The sequence below is a fragment of the Betta splendens genome, chromosome 2 (genome assembly GCF_900634795.4).
Source record: "Betta splendens chromosome 2, fBetSpl5.4, whole genome shotgun sequence".
NCBI classification, from domain to species: Eukaryota; Metazoa; Chordata; class Actinopteri; order Anabantiformes; family Osphronemidae; genus Betta; species Betta splendens.
Genome location: NC_040882.2, coordinates 15,090,178 through 15,111,486, shown reverse-complemented (window position 1 = coordinate 15,111,486; position 21,309 = coordinate 15,090,178). Strand labels below are relative to the sequence as shown.

General features: G+C 46.2%; 2 protein-coding genes across 4 annotated transcripts in view; one reads left to right on the top strand and one right to left on the bottom strand.

Annotated features, from left to right (window-relative positions):
* LOC114842793 (leucine-rich repeat and fibronectin type-III domain-containing protein 4) overlaps positions 1-5,656 on the top strand; it is a 33,308-nt gene extending 27,652 nt beyond the window's left edge. The window contains exon 8 of the mRNA XM_041068268.2: positions 2,212-5,656. Within this exon, the coding sequence (XP_040924202.1) occupies positions 2,212-3,535 (1,324 nt within the window). The 3' untranslated portion in view covers positions 3,536-5,656. The remainder of the gene's footprint in view (positions 1-2,211) is intronic.
* The window catches only part of LOC114842774 (pyruvate carboxylase, mitochondrial-like), a 189,206-nt gene that overhangs the window by 78,646 nt on the left and 89,251 nt on the right, over positions 1-21,309 (bottom strand). The window lies entirely within an intron of this gene.

The window sequence follows — 21,309 nt, the reverse complement described above, 5'->3', positions numbered from 1 at the left end:
TCTACAGGTTGCAGTAATTATACAGACTGTGCATAAAGGTCCAGCATGAACTGGGAGCGGTTCTACGGGTCTTTGATGAGCCCATAATACAACCAATTTTATTTATTGCACAACAAGACATGCAAACTAATGAATCTGTTTAAGGAGTTTGAATGAACTCCAGCATTTCCTGGGAGATGACGCCCAAATAGATTTCACAGTAGCATAACCTCCTCCTTCAAACATGGAACCCTCACACTTAGCCTTCGTGCCTGTTCAGGGAGGCCGTGGTCCGACCGCGGGGATTTTCACGCCGGCGCTTGGTCTTCATAGGAGAGGCGACTAATGTGGAAAACGAGGCCGCGGAACTTGACCGGTCACAAAAACTGAGCATTTAATGTGTGTCTAGTGCACGAAGAGATGCCTTCACTCCGAGTCCTACACTGGCGAGTCCAATAATGAGCCTTTGCCATGGTAACACACACCTGGTCTCCCAGTTCCTCCAGCATGAGAGTGAGATAATTGGCTAATTTGTGACAATGTCGAAAAGCAATCTATTCCTGCGTAATGGCCGCTGGATGAGGCCGGTTTTGAGGAGGCTGCCCCATGTGTCCATTCACGTTACTCTGGGAATCTGAGACTCAGACAGCGCATTGTGATTCCTTATTAACCGACGCAGAGATCCTCCTGGAAGCCGCCGGCTCTTGGTTTTCCAGGCACTCCGGGCAATTTACAAAAGGTGGCGCAGCAGAGTTTGCTGTGCTGCCGCTTGAAGCCCTGTGATCGTATCTGAACTGCACCTGCGCGTTGATATGTTGCTGGTTTAGGGGCTGTGAGTTTTGCCTACTTTTAAAGCTGCCACACATCAGTAACACCTGATCAGCTGTGTTAAGATCATCCAAACGACATCAGTACGCCCTGCAGCTAACTGAGACTCCTAAATCCATCCTTTCTGCAGCACAAATATATTTATGTCAGTCGGACTGATTTAATTTGTTAAACCTGCTTATGTGACGGCAGCTAATACAGCCAATTTAGATTTTTAAATTGCCTGCCTTAGTCTCTTCATTCTGAACGCATAATAAGCAGGATGAGGTTAGGGGTCCTCTGCAGTGGCTCCCCCAGCGTCTGACTCACACAAGATGGCATTTATAGGATCCAGCTCAAGTCTGAGGGGAGCGGCGATGGTTAGCAACAGACCACACAAACAAGCCCTTTGATGTAGCGTCAAGAGGGAGCGAACGGGGCGGGGCTGAAGAGCGGCGACGCAGCCGGGGAGAGATCAAAATCTCCGGCCGCATTTTCATAGGAGCGGCGACGCGGCGAGATGCACGAACGCACACCTGCCCACACACACACACACACACACACACACACACACACAAGAGAACGCAGGAGAGGGCCGGATGGCAGAGGGCAAAGTCGTACCCGCCGGCAACGCGCACTTGAGCTGCGCCGCGGTCTCCCACACACACTTTACTCCACAAGGTCTCGCCACCGGCGTGAATCGCGCTCGTTCTGAAGGAGACAAAGGCGACCGCGCGACTGGGCACAGGCCTTAATGTAAAAGCTGATCCCCTCTGTTCTCATCAAGACCCCCCCCTTCATAGGTTTTGTCCCTCCACAGCTCAGCTCTCTGCCGTTTGTTTCATCAGCTGCTCCAACACTTAAAATGAGGACACAGTCAAAGCACTTCTCTCGTTATTATCCCACGCAAGCACTCGTTTATTACAGACACGCACATTAGCATTCGAGGAAGGTAAAAAAAGAGCCCAACTTGACAATGCGTCACGTTTCCTTTAATCAAAGGCACAAAATGGCTGGGCTTTACTGTAACCGCAGCCTCTCTCTGACCGTTAAACCTAAAATGGCCTACGCTCTCAACGCGAGGCCCCACAAAATGGCTCGACGCGAGCTTCCCGCAAAGACTGGAGCATGCACAAATACAAACACGCGCTCCTGCACTGCCAATGAGCAGACAGAGTTCTCTTTTCATGTTCCCTGGGCACGCTCTCCATCAATAGCCTCATTTTGCCTCTCCCCTCACTGCAGCATCCACTGTTTCTAGCCCTTTCACGCCTCCTTTCCTCTGCTTCCTGTCCGGTCTTCAACTCTAGTACTAAATATTCAAGATTTAAATGAACGCACAATCTCAGTGTTTCACTATCGACCTGCGCGCAGTTGGTGTCTGTTGAACGAAACCTTGATTTTGATGTTCTGTGCCTTTTTTAGGATTCTACCTTCGACCAGCGACCGTTTCCTGTTGAAGAACCTGGTTTCTGGCGTGGACTATAACCTGTGTGTGTTGGCCATCTTTGACGACACCATCACATCACTCGCAGCAACAAAAGTCCTCGGCTGCACCACGTTCTCCACCAAGGATGTTTACCCAGCATGCCGTTCTCTGCAAGCCCACTTCCTGGGCGGCACCTTGACCATATTGGTCGGTGGCGTTGTTGTGGTCACCCTGCTCGTCTTTACTGTAGCGCTCATGGTTCGCCACCGCGTTTGCAATCACGGGGACCACATGATATGTCACAATGGCAACACAGAGGCAGGAGGTGGGGTGTGCTGCCAGGGTGGCGGTGTAGGGGGCAGCGATAAAGGGGGAAACAGCGGCTACCAGTCCAATGGCTCTGGGGACATGATGATGGTGGTTCTGCCCAACGGGTTGCCTTCGAAAAGAGGGGACAGAGACAATGAGAAAGACAAGGACAAGGAGAAGGAGGCAGCGGATGCCGTTTCATCGGTGCCTCCAAAACTCCCTCCAAAGCCCAGGCCTAAGCCTAAGGTCAGCCTGGAGCAGTTTCTCTCAGCTGGGGGAGTTGTTTCTACGACAACTGGAGGAGGGGGCGAGATGGCTTTGGTGGTGAGGCAAAGAAAGCTGGAGAAGGCGCCGCCGTACACCGCTGAAAGTGACAGAACTCCCCTTTACTACTCCCCGTCCCCTCCGTCCACCCTGCCCCGGCAGGCGCGCTCCAGGGACCGCCCAAGCCCTCGTCTGGAGAGAGAACTGACCAATCGCGCCAGCTTCTCTCTGGCTGCACCCCTGAGAGACTCAGAGCTGCTGGACTGGAGAATCACTCCTCGCAGCAGGGACAAATGGAACTCCTCACAGGCCTATCAAAGCCCTGTATCCCCTCTAAGTCCTGCCTGCGGGACGGTTAGCAAACGGCGGCACTCGCTAGACATGGGTTCCTCCGTTGCACTGGCTACTGATGCCGCGGCCACCGTTGCCAAGCGCTACGGCGCTGTCAGTTACGCCAAGCGGCTGAGTGTGATCTGGACAAGGCGCAGCCAGTCGCTTCACGGCATGCTGGTGCAGTGCGCCTCGACGACAAGCACATCTTCAACAGCCAGCGACGAGGGCGAGAGCGGCGGGGGCTACGGGGCGCGCTGCGAGTTCCAGCGTGGATACATCCATGCGTATAACACCACCAACTCCAACTCTAACGCCGGCATCACCACTGGGAAGACAAGCAGTATAAAAGACAAAGGGAGGGAGAAAAAGAAGGATGGAAAGGCCGGGGAGGAACTGGAGGAAAGTGTTGTGTAGAGTTTGTGAAGCGGAGAAAAAAAAAGGGAGGGGTTGCGTGAAGGAACAGTTTAAATAGAATCCTGATTTGGGAAAAGTGAAGAGGTGGAGATGTAGGAGAAATTGATGGAGTAGAAAGTAAAAAAATGATTGGAGATGAGAAAGAAGTTGTGACTTCAAAGAAAAGACTTTTCACTTCTCACTACTTGATTTGCCAAAAGAATAAGTCAAGAGAAGCACAAAGCGAAAGTAAATGTATAAAGACAGCTCTGTGGCTAACCAGAGGAGTGACAGTGACAAAATGGTACAAAAACGCGTCAAGAAATGCAGTAGCAAGATAAACCTGAGAATGGTCTTTAAATACCCAGAACTGAGCTCAAAGCAGACAAGGAAGCATGGACATACAAAAACAAACCTCCAGGTAGAGCGAGGGGCAGGTGCAAGGGCCCGAGACACAACATGAGTGGTACATAAAGTAAAAGAGAGATGGATCAAAAAGGGGAAAACATCAATAGAGCAAAAGGAACAAAGGTTATCTAGCAGAGAGAAATGGCTCGGCTCAGCATGGATCTCATTACAGCTAAACACTAATAGTACCAACTCTCCAGGTCCCCAGCCCCGGCCACTCGGGGGAGGTTTCCACTGAATAAAAAAAAATAAACAACCCGACCGGTCGTACTGGAGAAAACGTCAGACAAAAACACAGTTGTAAAAAGATTTGGAGAACGTCGCCCATCGCCGTTTCTTTTGATTTTGGCTTTCCTTTGGCTCCAACACCGACGACCATTGAAACTCTTTTCCAAAACATAATGAATGTGACTTTTATGTGTCCTCTGTGGCTGGACAACGATTTCTGGCTTGCTGTGCCTGCAGATTATGGGAGCATAAATACAGAGCTGGGCACAGTGGACACAATCAATCGATACGGGATGGAAAGAACAAGTGGAGCGGAGACAATATTTAAAGAAATACATTGGGATTACAATGGAGTCGATATGGATTACAAAAATAAAGGAGGCAGGAGTGTTGGATGAAACAAATGTGCACTTCAGAAAGACAAGATCACACTGGGTGCCAGATAATGGACGGAGTGAATGAATAATGTTGATGGATGCATACGTGTGCATGCATTAATGGATCAGGGATGGGTGGTGTGTGTACAGATGTGGCTAAAAGAGTTGGGCTCGTTCCACCTAAACAACCTTCATCCGACGTTCACTATGCTCTATTTCACATCTATTAAAGCATACACGCCACATTTACTGTAGATGTTAGTAATAATACGACCATTTACATCCTGCACATAACTGGGTCTTAACTATTTTAACACTGCCCATTTCAATAAAAAGTAGTAACATAAATGTCAGATGAAGGCACTTTCCAATGTAAGGATTAAGATCTATACAGAGTTATATAAAAGCACAACAAGTGAACTAAAGGAGACAGTGAAGACTCCAGAAAGTCTACACTGACATGGGATGATTTAGAGAATGCAAACTACACAACTCCACTAATGAAAAACAACAGTATGCTTAAAATATCACTGTAATTCACTCATCACTACTTTAAAGACACTTAGAAGATTTTGTAGAGTAATCTTTTTCTTATTTTATTCCATGACAGACCAAAAGCACAGGTTAGCAGAACCCACTTTCAGTGGGCCTCGTTTCACAGAGGTATAAGGGTGACAACACTTTCAGCCACATCTGTACGGTGTGCCTCCACGCGCATTGGTGTGCACACGTCTATGAATGTTTGTGAGGGGGAACCCAGATTCCATTCATGTTTGAAAAGATGTGGAGCTTTCTGGACATGCTGTAAAAGAGAGAAACCTAAAAAAAGAGACTAAAGTAGAAATTATTTTAATATCTGTTCAAAGTGTAAAGTGATATTTAAAGAGCTTTTCATCGAGAACAGAATACATCAACTATCTCCAGCCATGTAGCATGGGCAGAAAGCAGCAACGTTTGAAATGGAATCAAAAATTCTAATTCATTATTTTTGACTTGACTCCTTTGTGCCACGTGACTTCACTTTAGGATCAGACGGTGAATGTTTTCAGAAAGTGAGTGGTAAAAAAAACAAAAACGAAAAAAAAAAAAAACAATGGCAGGACCAATATGGAAGCCACCAACGTTACAAGCTCTTCATTGTCAAACCCACTGTACAGTGGGAAAACTGGCACAGACCACAAAGACTTTAAAAACTACAGAGAAAAAAAGAAAGAAAAAAAGAGAAAACTTGAAAGTACATATATATATATATACATATTTAGTATATATAAAATGATGTTACTCGTTGCACCATGTGTTTCTTTTATTCAATGTTTTTGGAGAATGATCTAAGGATCAAATACAACAAGAAAAATGTGTGATTTTTTTTTGTTTTATACAAAAAGTCATGGAACAGAAAATATTGATTATACCAAGGCAGAAGAACAGATCAAAACAGACACTGAAGAAGCTCACAGCACAAAACACACAGACACACACACAGATGCCTATAAAACAACCAATTACGTTAACAATTATGACTTTTAACCATTGCTGTTGTTTCCTTTTTGTTCTTATTTCATTTTGCCAAAGTCTATTGTTCTCTGAACTTGATATAAATAATAAAAATACATGTATGGAACAAAGACAAGCTCATCACTGTAAGAGAGTAAATGCTGTGTCATGTTTGTGCATCAAAGTTCCAGTTCATTATTTGACAGATCTGTAGCGAGATTGTTGGTCAAAGAGGTTAGAAGTCACTTACAGTATTAGTCAGTAAAGCTGATAACCTTTACTAAGATGACCACCAATACAGTTACTGAGCCTGCAGGAAGTAGAGTTTCAAGGAAAATGTAGGAGAAGACAAGATTAGAACAGATCTGATAAACACTCCAGATACGGAACAAAAACAAGATCCCCATCGTTGCCAGATTATCACCACAGGAAAAGGCATGGGGTGAAATAACAAACTGAGTGAACACCAGGATTTCTTACGCTTCTCAATTGTGTTTAAATATTTCTGTATTTTCGTTTATAGCACAATTTCATCCATTAAGTGGTTTGCACACATTGTAAATGTCGTGAAAGATGGAGAGAGGAGCGAGGTAGAGAGAGAGAGCGCGAATGGCGAGGACGCTGACATACCTGGCGATGGCGCTGAGCAGGGGAAGAGGGAGTGAGGGAAGGGAAAGGTCACAGTGTTGACATTTCATCATGTCTGCGTGAGCCTCTGGGCATTTCCTCACCTGCACACGGTCGCTAGCAAAACCAAACAGACCTGCTGCTCATAATGCAATGTGTGCTGGAGTCAATGCTGCCCTGCAGGTACACCACATTGACAGATAATGATTATTTAATCAAAATTGTTTTAAAAAGCAGAGGCAGGCTTAATTAGATGTTGTTATGTTTGTTGTGGATCTGGTGAAGGCAAAACGCTGAATGCGCCACGACAGTACAACCACGTACGCCACGGGTGAAGAGGGTCAGCGTGAGCTCTTGTTCTGGCAGCCTTTTAGACGCCAGACAGCGTCCTAATGTGCCATCAGCAGCCACACAAAGGGAAAGGAATAGCACCGGGCAAGAAGGCGACATAGGCTGTGTGTGTGTGTGTGTGTGTGTGGGGGGGGGGACCTCAGGTCAGAGGTAGCTTTGACTCCGAGCTCTTAAGTGGCCACGGTCAAAGGAAACGCGAGCCGCTGCAGTCACCTCCGAGAAGCAGAGTGTGCGCTTGTGTAACAGACAACAACAACAACAGAGTGCGTTCCTCGCTGGAGGCCAAACCCTGGCCCAATTTGACTAATTAAAAATATGCTGAGTAGCACGCCAACGCAAACGCACGGCTTCTACCACGCACACAGTTGCCCAGACGTACACGCGTGACAGTTGGGTCCAGTTTGTGGGTTTTCTGCAAACTCGAGCGTGCGTACGTCTCGGAAAATCCACGGCTGCCTGTGGCCAAACTTCCTCTGACATTTGAAGTTATGATCAAGGTGTGATGCCTTTTCCTGCAGCGAGCCCGGTGACTGCTGACTCAACACCGATCAGGAATGCGGCAGAACCGGAACTGGAGCGCTGCGAAACGCACCCTGATGGAATTGGTTCGGAGACCATTTCGACCTCTGCAACACATTAGCACATTCATCATAGCGTATTACGATCCAAAGACATCTCCATGGCAACGCTACAGACGTGTCACCGAGGCAGGGTTTGAAATTAGCCACCTGTTCTTTAACTTTGTCCAGTGCTCGAACTGATCTAATAAGGAACGCATTTCCTGCTTAAACATTTATTGCCAACGTGTCAACTGCGTTTGACTTCCTCAGTTATTTTTCTTTATTTTGTTGGGAGAACAACTCGCACGGTTTGAGAATTAAATCTTTCCAGACTCCTCTCAGCTTAACTTAATGAGTTGGGAGACGTTCAGCGGCAAAGCATTTTTAGACGGCTTCCTCTCAGTCTGTCAGAAATCCACGGGCCACGGCGCCCAACACAATGCAAATGTGGGTCTCCTTAAACGGCCCCTGCCGCGCTGCTACACTGCAGACGGGGACGCTGCCTGTTCTTAGGTTGACAACATTTGGTGATTCAAACCACATTGCAAGTGATGTTTGGGCAACACACACACACACTTATGATGACCTCAAACTCATTCTATTATGTTATTAGGAAAGTTTTGGTAAAACAACAAACCCGACCGCCGGGATTTCTCAGGTTTGTGTACCAGCATCATGTGACGTGTGTTGTTTTGACTGGACGCTTGAAATGATCGTCATATACACTTCATAGCTGCCGGCAGTAGCTGCTGGAGTCTATCATTTCATCGCTTCTTTCTGTTTGCAATTACGGTAACAAGGCCCAGGGGAAACGATGCTTGAAAGACGACTACAAATTATCAGGACAGCTAACGATGATGGCGGATGACTCCACGGAGCCCAGTGCGTGCAGGGGCTCTGCCACAGCCTCCACACGCCTCTACCTGCTGCTTCCTGAAGCGGGTCTTCCTCCGTTTGCTCCAACAGCGTCAGGCGGGCGAGCGGCGGCTCACAGCCAGCTCTGCACGGCGATGCCGGCAGATACGAGCGGAGCGATAGGGGCGGAGAGGCAGGTAAACAGATCGGAGATAGAGGCGCGCCGAGCAAACAGAGATCGATGAAGGAAGCAAGGCAGAGGACGGCAGCAGAAAAAGACACAGGCGCTGATGCTTAGTAGGAAGCGAGCCTCCGAGTGATGACCAACTGATATCCTCAAGTTGGGGCTTTTTGAAAATCTGCCGCATTTTGATGAACACTGAAACACCAGACGCGACCCCCCCACACACACACACACAGCATCTGAGGCGCCGAGCATTTAATTATGCACAGATAGCAGAGTTAATTTGATAATGACATGCTACACAGAGCACCTTTAAACGAACAGATGTGTGAAGAGACAAAGGAGACAAAGAGGAGAGTCAAAGAATCGGAATGCTGGAATAGAGAAGTGCAGATTGATTGAAGGCCGAGCCTTTTCCTTCATGCATCACCTCCTCCCGCTCTCTCTCTCTCTCTCTCTCTCTCTCTCTACAATCTTTCATCTACCCCTCCACCCGTCTCATTTGCTCCTCCCTCACCTCCACAGCCTCATTGGCTGCTTTGCTGAGTGCATCCTCTGCTAATCACCGCTTCCCTCTGACCTGCGCGCTCTCTCCTCTGCACGTTCACACCTTCAGTCGGGAGTTTGGGAAAACATTTCGCCTCTGTGGCAGCTTCCCTCGGAGAAGAGCAGCCCCCGTGAGTCATTCCTTCCCTTTAGCGTCTGCGCCTCTTATTGTCACTCCCACTTTTGACGAGCGATTCAGCGCCACCCACTCACTGCGTATAGAAAACCTTCTGCTTCCATTACGGCTCCCAAACACACCTGGCATTTCATTTGTTTGCTCCTCCGATCGCGCCCCTCCCTGTGTTTAGTCATTCTTGTTCATTTACTTCACCACTTTCCCTCTTCCACCACATCGAGTCTGCATTGCCAGATGGAACGTTAAACTAGTGAATTAAACCGTAAACGTAAAGCAACACTAACACACAATAATGAAATATTTGAAACCGTAACGACCTTTCCAGCTTTCTCTTCACTCCTCCATTCAGCCGCTCTCATTCACTCCTGGCCTCAGTCTACCTGTCATTCAAACATGCCTCTTCTTCCCTTACAGCTACTTCTCATTCCGATGTCAACATATTTTCATATTTATTATATTTTATTACATCCCCTGAAGCGTCCCTTCCTTCATCTGACTCTCTCACGCTGCTTCCACTCATGTCTCGTCTAAGCAGCGGTGCAGATGTGCTAATTCGGGGCCAACGTGACCGGTCACTGAGGAAAAGCCGACGGTCGGGAGCAGAGTGACTCCGGCTGCTCGCCTTCGCCCAGTGTGCCTGGCCCCGTTCGGACGCCGTTCTCTTTATCCTACTATTAAATGAGTCATTCTGCTCCGAACCACACACGGAACGTCGGCAGCCTTTTTTTATTTACCAACTGAGCAGCAGTAGGTGCCAAGGTTTCCCACACAGCTGAATAGATGGGCTCCCTGGGAGCGCCGGCCTATAACTGAACCAATATTAATGGTTTTTGTCAGATTGGGAGATGGTGGAACAAGCGTGTAAAATACTGTATTCCTGACAGACTATAAAACCTGTCATCAACATGCTAGCTTCAATTTGACGCTCTTACTGTATGTGTAACCATTACTTTTAAAGGCTCCATGCTGAGGTTTCTTCTCTTTGCTCAGACATACAGTAGATTCATGCATTTCTTGATCACGCTCATTTCCCGCAGCGTCCACCGTTGCCCTGCGTTCTCCTGTAGCTGGGTGTTCGTCACTCCGCTGACAGCTGTTCCTAAAAAAAGCTGAGCAGGTTTCATTCTCTGCCTCTCCCTGTCACTCATGTCTTCTCAGCATGCTCGGTCTCCCCTGCCGCTTCATTCCCGACACGTCTTTTCTTACATTTTGTCCCAGACGTGATCTTGCCTTCTCCCTCCCGTTTCCCACGTCACCGCGGGGCACCTCCTGCTCATCATTACCTCTCAACATTCCTCCCACTGCCCACGACTTTGCCTCTTTTCTTACGGAACAGGGAACGAAGCAGGAGCTCTCTGCACTTTTTTTTCCTCCTCCATCTTTCACTCCCCATTCTCTCTCCTTGCGTCCTCCATGTGGTGACGCCCCCACCTACTCCTCCGACTCATCGTCCCCCGCTCCCTGCAGACTTCTGATCACAAGCAGCGAGTGAAAACCCGTGACTCCTCTCATCTTGAGAAGTTCCATGGTTTCTTTTCCGAGAGGCTGAGAGCTTCAGATGTGTGCACATGTTTCTGAGAGACGGCAGCAGAGAATGAAACACAGATACAGTGCTGTGAAGTCTTTGAGGCTTTCTGGCCTTACTATAGCACTAGTCACATGGGGGAGCAAGAACAGGGACTGACGACAGGATTTCACAGCAAAACATAAATGTGAGTAGAAGCTACACGTTGTCTCATGACTTTGCACCTGAGCTGCTTGCTCATAATTATAGGTAACAAAGCAAAATGCCGTCAATGCCCCAGTGAGGCCGGCCAGCGTTGTTGCTTTGTAGCGTTTCATATGCTTTGGTCTTACAGGCGGAGCTTTAATTAAGTCCAGCTACTGGGAAAAGGTCCTTCAGCTTTTCTGTTGACAGCGCCAACCAGAGAGCAATCCAGCCTTGTTCCTTATCTAGACTAAAAGGCCTGAAGGCTAAATAGTGCAGCAGATCATTACCATGAAATATGCAGCAGAGTGTTTTGCCGTTAGTAGATATTTTGGACATTAGCGTGTTGCTTGGTTAGTGGTACTAAAAGCACCAATCTCCACTGCTGCAGGTTTGAGTAGGAGGGAAAGTGGAAAAGATCGATGTCTGAGGCTGGAAGACCATCTTATGTTTGATAAAGCTCATCAGAACACTTTAATATGATTAGAATGACTTCTGTTGGATGAATACATGAACAGATGCAAAAATAAAATAGGTTAAAGTCAACCGGCACCAATTACTGTAGCTCCAGATTAAAGCCCAACTTTATTTAATCTGTTAAAAGTTGTTGGAACTGATTAATTGAATGAGTCATAAGTAGAGAGAACTGAATTCATCCCATGTTCCCCATCTGTGGAGATGAAGCCTGTGTACGATAAGAAGCTACAGCATGTGGGCTGCACGCTGTCGTCTTAAAGCGCATCGTAGCCGGTGACGGGTGAAGATCAAAGGGTTGTCACAGATTCACAGCGCGGAGGCTACGAGGCAAACGCTGAAGTTCAACAAAGTCCCACTGCACAAAATACGGGCGACGCTGGCTTCAAGTCGAACTCCGGCTGGGATGTCAGACACGTTACTAAACAATGCTACAGCTCTGCAACTGGCTACAGTAAAAGCAACAACTAAACCAAAGCTTTAGCTTTTAGAACTTCAGATTCTGAACTGGACGAGAAGTGCAACAATAAATATTTGTCTGCTGAAATATTCATCATTATTACACTTGAAGAAATAATCAAAAGCCTTTTTAAGCACCTCACATTCAACAACCATTTTAGATCATGTACTTGTAATGGAGGACAGGCTGGCAGCTAATTTGTCAGCTCGTGTCACTGGGCAGAGACAATAAATCATGTGCCTTCTTACCAACTGTGCACGACGCTAAAATCAAGTCGAGCACCCCGGATTTCCTACCGGAACAATTACTGACACAGGGTTCAGGCAAAGGAGCGCTCCAATCAACGCCGCATTGTCCCTGGTCTCTCGTACCAAACAAAGATAATGAAATATTTATTGTGCGTATGGAAACAGATGTCGCAGCTTTCGCCAGTCTGTGCAACGCGTTGCGGAGCTCGCTGTGTCACTTCCTGTGAAACCGGTCACACTTTGAGGAGAGACTTCATCAGGTGTTATATTTAGAGCTTTTGCACACAAGTGGTGGGTTTTTACCTAAAGCATATTGTGATGAAAACATATTAATTCGAATAATTTATTCATTACTAGAAAAAGGCCAAACATTTTCCGCTGAACTTTATCAGGTTGTCACAGAATAATACAGGACATCCTCTACACAGCGTTACCCCACTGTATAGCTGTTTGTTGTGTAGTGTTACCATGGTTACAGGTAATTATTGCAAAATAAAGCCAGTTAGATGCACTTGTCTACTTAGTGAGGACGCTTATTGACCTAATGCATTCCTCAGCTGCCTGACCTACAGTACATAACCATTGTAACCCCAACGAGACGCTGAACCTTAGCCCAGTTACACACACAGCTCACGTGTGCTGAATGAAGCACATGGAACATTTCCATTAGCTGTCGTCCAGCCGACCATTCAACAACAATGACAGTATGTTTCTGTGCAGGAGATAAATCTGTTTTGCTCACTACTCAACTACCGCTTGTGCTTCCACAGCTGCTGCACATAATGAAATTAACACTTCACAATGTTTGGACCATTCATATGACTTCATGATTTATGAGGCTCACATCTATATTCAGTGCACTCTAATTGCTCTGTGTTGTAATGAACAGTGAGGACATGGCGGTGCCACTGAACACCCACGTGTTTTTTGCCAGTAAGCGTGAGTACATACAGTGAGTATCCAATGTGAACCCCAGCCCATCACTTGCTGCTGGTCCACTGCCATCTGCATAATCAACTCAGTGTAAAGGTCCTAGTCAACTGTTCATTATGTCCTCAGAGCATTTTATTCAACAACACCCCCCCCCCCACACACACACACACACACACACACACACACGACCTTTAACCTTGCAATCACTGCCTCACGCCCACAAGCCCACTGACCCTGTCCCTTCAGCGTACTTGGGATTTGATCACAAGCATCTTGGAGTCTGGCTGTGTATGACTGAATTTTGCAGCAACACAGACACTCTGTCCAGTGCTTTGGATACAGACGTGGTGTGACTGTGAAATCGCACAGATTCATACCTGGGTTGCAAACGTGCCAAGTTCAGCCAAGCTCAAATCCTACGGACACCCGTGTCAGCACAAGCTTAAAGCTTTGTGGACGGTGAGACTGGCTTGGAGGCAAGGAAGTTTGATTTACATTTAATAATAACAGGAAGCAGCAGCAATGAAATGGCAGAATAATGCACGTACGGATAAACAAGTGAGAAAGAGACCAATAAATACAAAGAACAGAACAATAATACAGTATGAGACCTGTAGAGAGCTGCTGCAATAGACAAGGCAGTGAATGACAAGACAATAAGCTCGGAATAAGAAAAGAACCAGCACAGTGACAGTTTAATTGCACAGGGTTTCATCTTTGTGTACATTGTGGTATTTCCCATTTGCTTAAAGAAGAATAAAGCCCAACAGTATCGCTAGCGCAGTGCTACACAACCTCATTGCAACCCCTTTCATTAGTCTTTAACAATGCTGGGTGCTCACTGTAGTCTGAGAGATACTGACTGAACATCAGATTCTCATACAGAGTCTATTGTTCCTTCATGGGTTCCCCCAAATCACCCCAAACTCTGCATACACTCATCAAGCACCCTATTGGATACATGTGCACATGTACAGTCTAATGGGATCCAATATAGACGTTCTGCCAATATTTCCACCTACATGAACGAACTGCAGAAAACCCGCCTCAGTCTGTGCCGAATGAACACTGGTTGTATGCAGGGAGTTGAACTTTAAAGCAGATCAGATGCTATCATGAAGCTGCGCAGCTGAACAGATAAAGCTACGACATGTGGTCAAGGACTGCTCCCGTCATCAGAGACGATGCCCCGTCCGCAGCCAACATGGGATTAGATGAAACCTGATGTTTTTGGCAACAGGTGCGGTGGTGACATTTACAAGCACATTTCCTTCAGCTGAAGGTTCTAATAATACTAGGAGAGAAACACGTCATACATCAACTACAGAGCTGGCCGGTTCTGGCTTTACATTGTCCTCTAATGAATGTGTGCACCTAAAGCTCTACTTAAAATGCAATCAGCTCCTTTACTCTCCACAAGACATACGTACATGGGCACAAAACCTGGAAATACACATCTCTTTAACTAAAGGAAAAATACGTCTCCCTGCACTATCGATCTGCGCACCGACCATATCCATCCTCTCTTTCACTCTGCCCCTTCCTCATTTACATTTCTACAATAGCAGCAGCCGCATTATAGAATGAAAGAGTGGGACTGTCATCAAACATCTGCACACAACAAGCGGTTATCCTACAATTTAATGCAGTGAGAAGTGGCAGCGACTGGCAGCCCGCGCTTGATTCAGATGTAATTGACAATTAATGATTCCAGACATTAGCTGATCCAAACACCTGGCAAAGGACAAGCTATAATTAAACTCATTAGAATTAGAAAGAGAGACTTTTGTTCTCAAACAGTCATTAAAGCAGCCAAAACACAAGGCTTTCTCCCAGAGTCGCTCCTCTTTCTCCCCTCCCTCCTCTGCAGCACTTTAAATGCTCAGGCTCCTAATAGCACTCCTTGGCTTGCCTTCCATCACCTTCAGCATTTCCTTCGTGATGTTCCACATCTCCTCCTCCTCTGGACCTCATGCTGCTTTTAAATGGAAGCCGAACTTGAATGAGTGATTGTTGTTAATGTCAGCCTTTTAATCTCTTTAAATCGGGACTGAGCCATCTTTACAGGTAATTGCATCACATGGCTGAATCAATGGACTCCTTTATTGCCAGAGCAAAGATTTAACCATCATTTTGGCTCAAAGTTGAAAAAAGGCCCGAAAAGATTCACAATCAACTCCCTCGAAAAGATTAGAATCACAGATGAGAGAGGAACAAAAGAGATGCTGATGTTACTGTAACGGAGAGCATTAGCATGCTGTTAAAATTAGCATTGTTAACGACAGGATAAAGAACGTTGTTTAATACACGTTTCCTAAACTGTAACCCACTTGACTACGCATCACTCTCAATCCAGCTCAGGCTGCAGAGGTCACATCTCAGTTTGTTTATCAGTATTGGACGGTCGAGCTGTAATATCAAACAGAACGCGCTAAACCCGAGCAGGAGACGATGTCTTTCTAAATGTCTAAAGCGTTCCCAAAGAAATATTTGGTTAACGTAACATTCTTCAGACCAAACTTTCGCAAAACCTGAAGTCCATTACCACCAGACTGTGATTTAATGCGATCATATCAAACCATTCAAATTACTTTTCCAGCCTGCTGACAGGAAAGCAAAGTACTTATCCAATTATCTGTCTGAGGGTGATTTTAGTGCTCTGACAGACAGCTGGGTGGCAGCTTCTGTGCAAATTCAGATTTTACGCATTTAATACATGATGCTCTTATCCAGAGCCACTTAGCGCGAGCAGTGGTAGAATAAGCTGCAGTTCCACGTTCGCCAATATTACTACATTTTTCAAAATGGAGGTAAATGGAGGAAAAAAAAAGGGCGAATGTGAGTGAGCTGAGGCGGAGGACAAGAAGCGGGGAGAAGGTGATTTGAGGTACTTTCTTGAGGAAATGGGTTTTTAGCTTATAACTGAGGACCGGCTTTCTGCTGGCGAAATCCTTCCACGTTTTTGTGCTGATTCATTGTAGCCCACAGCCTTCTGAAATTCATAATTGTTAATAATCCCCTAGCAAACTGTGTGCTACAGAGTCACATCGCTTCTGAAGCCTTGGAGGATGAACATTTCCACAAAGCAGCTCTTTGATCGAGGAAGTGCACACTGAACTACAGACTGGTACTAAACTTCTCTACTAAAATACTAAAATAACCCGTTTGCGAAGCTCACAAGACAAAACCACAGCAAATTTTTTAATTCATTTTTACCTTGGCGCCAAAAATGTGCAGAATTCACAAATTGTGCACAGGAAATAGCAGAACGATGGCATTTCCAAAAATGATTAGACAACGCCATCGAGTGAAGCAACAAGGAGCCTGAAGCAGCGCGACGAGGTGGGGATGCAGACGTTTTAGGCTCGTTTTCCCCACATCGATCCCACGGCCGTCTAGACCCTGTGACGGAGGCCAGTCTGAAAGCCTTGGTCCTAGACAGGTGTAAACAGGTCACCTCTGCTGGCCTTCTGTCTCTGTGGGGCCTCCACAACATCCCAGTAAATGCCTCAACTGGAGGGTTGTTATAGTCAAGGCAGCAAACGAGAACGTTACACATTTCTTTGCCTTAAAAACCAACAAATCCAAGGACTTCCATTCTTCTTCTCACGTCTGACACGTTCATGTGCAATTGCATAGAGCAGCTGGTTTGCAACGGATCCAACTGTGTACTATACAGTGACATCCCTGCCAGCACCTACATCCATACGATCTCATGGTTGGCTGTGTGATCAAACGATGGTAAATGGATGACAAAACACTCAATCCAAGTCCAGTGGTTGGTGGTGTTTGTACTATGACAGGGATTCTGGCGGTGCAGGGGTGGAGGGAGGAACGGCAAAAACCCACAGGAGGAGAAAGGTGAGAAGTAAATCACACGCTTCCAGACTCTCCCCCTAGAGAGCGCGCAGTAAAAGCAGGTGTACCTCAGGCCTAGTGTGGAAAAACAGGGCTGCCAGATGTTCAACGGAAACCAGGAAATGCAGCTGCAAGTAACCGGCATCTCCTGCTCCAGGATTTCCGTTTGGACAGAAGACAAAAAAAAAATAGTCTACTTGTGAAAATTCAAATCAGCCAGTGTTTTTATGCACAACGAGCTCCTGCTGCATTTAAAGCTGCCCTCCAGATGAACCGTGGGAAACATTTTGTTCTCTGCGAGTGTGGCTGGAATAAACATTTGATGAGCCGGTGCAGTGGGATACCTGCGTCTCATTTAGGTCTCACCACTTCTAAAAGTCGGGAGAACCTCACGGACCACATCTACCAGACAGACACGCGGCCCACGCTCTTCAGGCTGATCCCACATCAGCTGAGGGGTCCGATTAACATGATTCATTTCAATACGAAAACACTCGACGGCACCTAGTTCGCCGTAGACATGATGAAATGATCAGTCAATAATTGAGCGTGACTCCAGGATGAGGACGTCAACGTCCAACTCTAAAACATGTTAATTGCAACACTGCGCACAAACTGTACAGTATCATTGTTTAGACGCTCACGCGACGATGAGGGCGTTATTTGTCTTGCAGACAGTCTGCATTAATGTTTGTGGGTGTGTGATGGATGATTAGACCCTAAAGCCTCCTCCCGTGCATGTGTGCCAGCCAGTAGCATCAATTAATCAGCGTGTGTACCGAACCTTAATTAAAAACTCCCACGTGGGCCCGGACCCCGTCTCCAGCGCGCCTGCGTGCTCTGGATTTGTACGCGCCTCACGTGTGGACTCAATATTCATGACTGCGCATGGGAACCCGCACAATATCGCTTCTCATACTCCATTTTAACAACAGCTCTGCAGAAGTTCTACCTGCCAGAAAGTGGCTTGAACCCAAATCCTGCCCTGTGTGTGCATCTTTTTTTTTTCTCCTCGAGTTGCTCGTTTTCCTGACTGCACCTGAGGCCGGCGCCTCCTTCCTGAAAGCTGGTCATTAACGCTGCTCAATTTCTAAACGCATTAATGTTCAATCTAATTGTGCTGGAAGGCAACGAGCTGACGCAGAACCGACACGTTCCGTCTGCATGTTAACAGTGTTTATCTTCCACTTCTACGTGGGCTGTGTATTGGATGCTTTGCCGCCTCCTCTCAATCCCAGCCTTTAATTGCTCTCTTAGATTTTCTCTGCTCACGCTTCATGCGCCTACACTTTTGAGTTCTGTAACAATGTCTTACTGTTACTCAGCCGCGTCGTCTCCCAGCCGTTCGAGGAGTTACTCACCTGCCTGTGCAACTGCCAATTCCCCACCTACATCGTCTAGAGTTAGAGTTTTTGCTCCTATTGTGTGTAAATTAAGTGAAAACAGGCGAACCCCACTTGACCCAGATGTGCCGTCAGACCTCCTGTTCACCCTGTTAAACGTATTTCACACCTTCAAAGGTCAGCAGCTGCTCCGCATGCCTCCCCTTCCCCTCTCCAGGTCCCAGTCTTACCCTCATCGCACATTAATATTCAGACAGCCGTCCGTGCCACTGCAGAGGAGCCCGAGTGTGCTTGCATTATGCTTCATGTGCATATTGCTAAACCCAGGCCGTGATGGTAAACTCGCTGCCTGCTCTGCGGTAAGATTAAAAAAGACAGGGAGAGAATATGAGGAGCGGAGAAGAATGAGGAAACGGAGAGTGGGCAGCGGAAGAATGGAGTGGAACCAATCAGCCAATAAGGAAGCTGTGGTAAAAACACGGCGTCCTTTGCTTTGAAGTCAGCTGTGCATGTTCCTTTCCATCCAGTGCCTCTGCATGTGAACACAAACCAACGCCGATTCACCACAGTCAACAGAAACAGGCTGCCAAACGGGCATTTGTCCGTTTAGCCATTAAACATTTAAATTGATGCTCAAATGTAAAAACCCATTTCTCTTCCTCCATTATTGTTTTTCTTCCTGTTTGTGCATGGGCAGAAAAAAATAATTGTTCTTCTCTCTCTCCACTCACCGTAACCAGCTGAGGCAGATGGCCTCCCGCCCTGAGCCTTTTTCCTTTCCTCCAGCGCTACTTAACAGGGATCTGGTGGCTCTTCTACATAATTCTATTCAGTTGTACAGTATGTTGACTGAATTACTCTGTAGATGTTTTGTATCCAAGTCAGCCGCTTCTTCTACAGGATCATCCAGTCTTTCAGTGCTGTATTCCCACCTCTCTGCCCCCTCCCTCTCTCATTTCGTCACAGCTTATTCACGGCTGTTTAATCCTGATTATAGCTTGCCAGTCGCGTACCCAGTGTGTGCGTACATGTGTTGCTATGATAGCGGGATGCTGATTTGAGGTAGAACCGCATGTGTCTGACGCCTGCCACAGGACGTTATGCATGCGCTGACGTGTCACTTTGTTGTGCACGGCTCCTACGTGACAGCAGACACTGAGCTAGCAGTGGTAACGCAGGCTTTTAGCGGAAAGAGGTGAATGCTGGAGAAAAACGGCTGCTTTCATTGTTTGTGCGCCGTTAGAGTGTGTTTAAAGCAACAGGTTAGTGCTTAGTAGTGATTTATTACTTGGCCCAGTGCTCGGTCATTCTAACATGCTTGGCCTCCATTTGGTTTCATGTCCTCTGGACTTTGTCCTCTCCTGCCAAGACACTTCACCTGTGGCTGTTAAACCCCCTTTGTCTCTCTAGAGGCCTGGGATACACTACGGCATCAATTAAAAGCCCTCTTCTATCCACACACACACAAAGTAAGACAGCAGCATGTTCCAATTTAAACACACACTCAACTAAATCTAAAAGCTCCAAAAGTAAGTTTTCCTTAATACACACACACACACACACACACACCTCCAATGACATAATGCCTTCCCTATTCCCTTCGTCTAACCATCACAAAAAAAAGGCAGAAGTCTAACCTTAAAAAGTAAAAAGTGTTAAAGCTATGAATTGACAGCAAATAAAGAAGGTCATTAATTGTTAAGGGACAAGTAAGTGCTTATTAAAACTCATAATGAAAGCGTCTTTTACATGTTGTAGTACAGTGCTTCTGGTCTTTTTTAATCTAAAAGTAGTCTTGCAGTACATAAACCTGTCAGCGGCAGATGAAAGGCTACAACTTGAAAGCATTTAACACTTTAAATGCAATTTTCATTAGACTTTGTTGGCCTCAGAGTTTTGTCCCACACCACTAAACCAGTAAACAGGTTACACTATCGCCTCCTTTTATTCCTGTCTTTTCATTCCCAGAGTCAGGCGACGTCCTTCATTTTGTCTCCTTTACCTCGTGTCAGAGTTTCATTATTCCTCTGTTCCTCCACATCAGTCAACCTGCTCCTGCAGCCTCACTAATAGGATTAGTCTGCTTTTGATCTTTTATTTCATCTCTTGAATTACTGCTTTACCAGGACTTTTTGTTAACGTGTGTAGAGGCACACACAAATATAGATACAACCTATAAACATTTACACACAGTTAATTACTAGGACTGTTTGTGTGACTAAGAACCATGCAAGTGTTTGTCTAGAGGTGTGAAATGAAGAAAGAGATCGGCGGATAACCCAGCCCCCAGAGACACAAATTAGCGTGTCATCATATGTGAGCGTGAGCACACAGGGGCTGTGCGTGACAAAGTGTCTGTTTGTGAGCCTGAGTGCATCTAAAGCTCGTATTCCTCCGGCTGACGAGACAAACGTGAGCTGGATTTCCCTTTTCTTTTTTAAAATGATGTTGCTGAGAACATGAGGTCAGAGAGGGACAGGCGCAGATGAGAGGGAGGGGGGTTCACCCTCAACAGATTCAAGGCAGAGAAAGCAGGAGCAAATCAGAGTTTGTCAGATAAGAGTAAATGAATGAACAGAATGCATGAAGCGTCTTACAGCAAAGGTTTTGTTAGTTCAAGAAAAATATATTTTTGATGTTAGTTCAAATTCAGCTGTGGATTCATGGAAAAATTAAATGTCATTTTGTAGCAGTGGCCTTTTCTTACAGCATGATTACGTGGGAAAATGAACCTCAGTGGATCCCTCACAAAACAAGTCCCTGTACTTTCTACCTTTTTATGGAAAAATTTAAAAACCCATTTCAGCAAACATGTCTAGACAACTAATGCATTAGTAAAAACACTGGCATTTACATCGTCCTTAGGATCTGTGTTACCAAATTATTGAGTGATTGCAGTCATTCTGCTCAAAGATAAAAGCCAAGGATTTAAAAGGAGAGGCACTGAAGAAGATCAAGGTAAATCACGACCAATAGGGCAGAAGGGCGCGAGGCATCTTTATGGA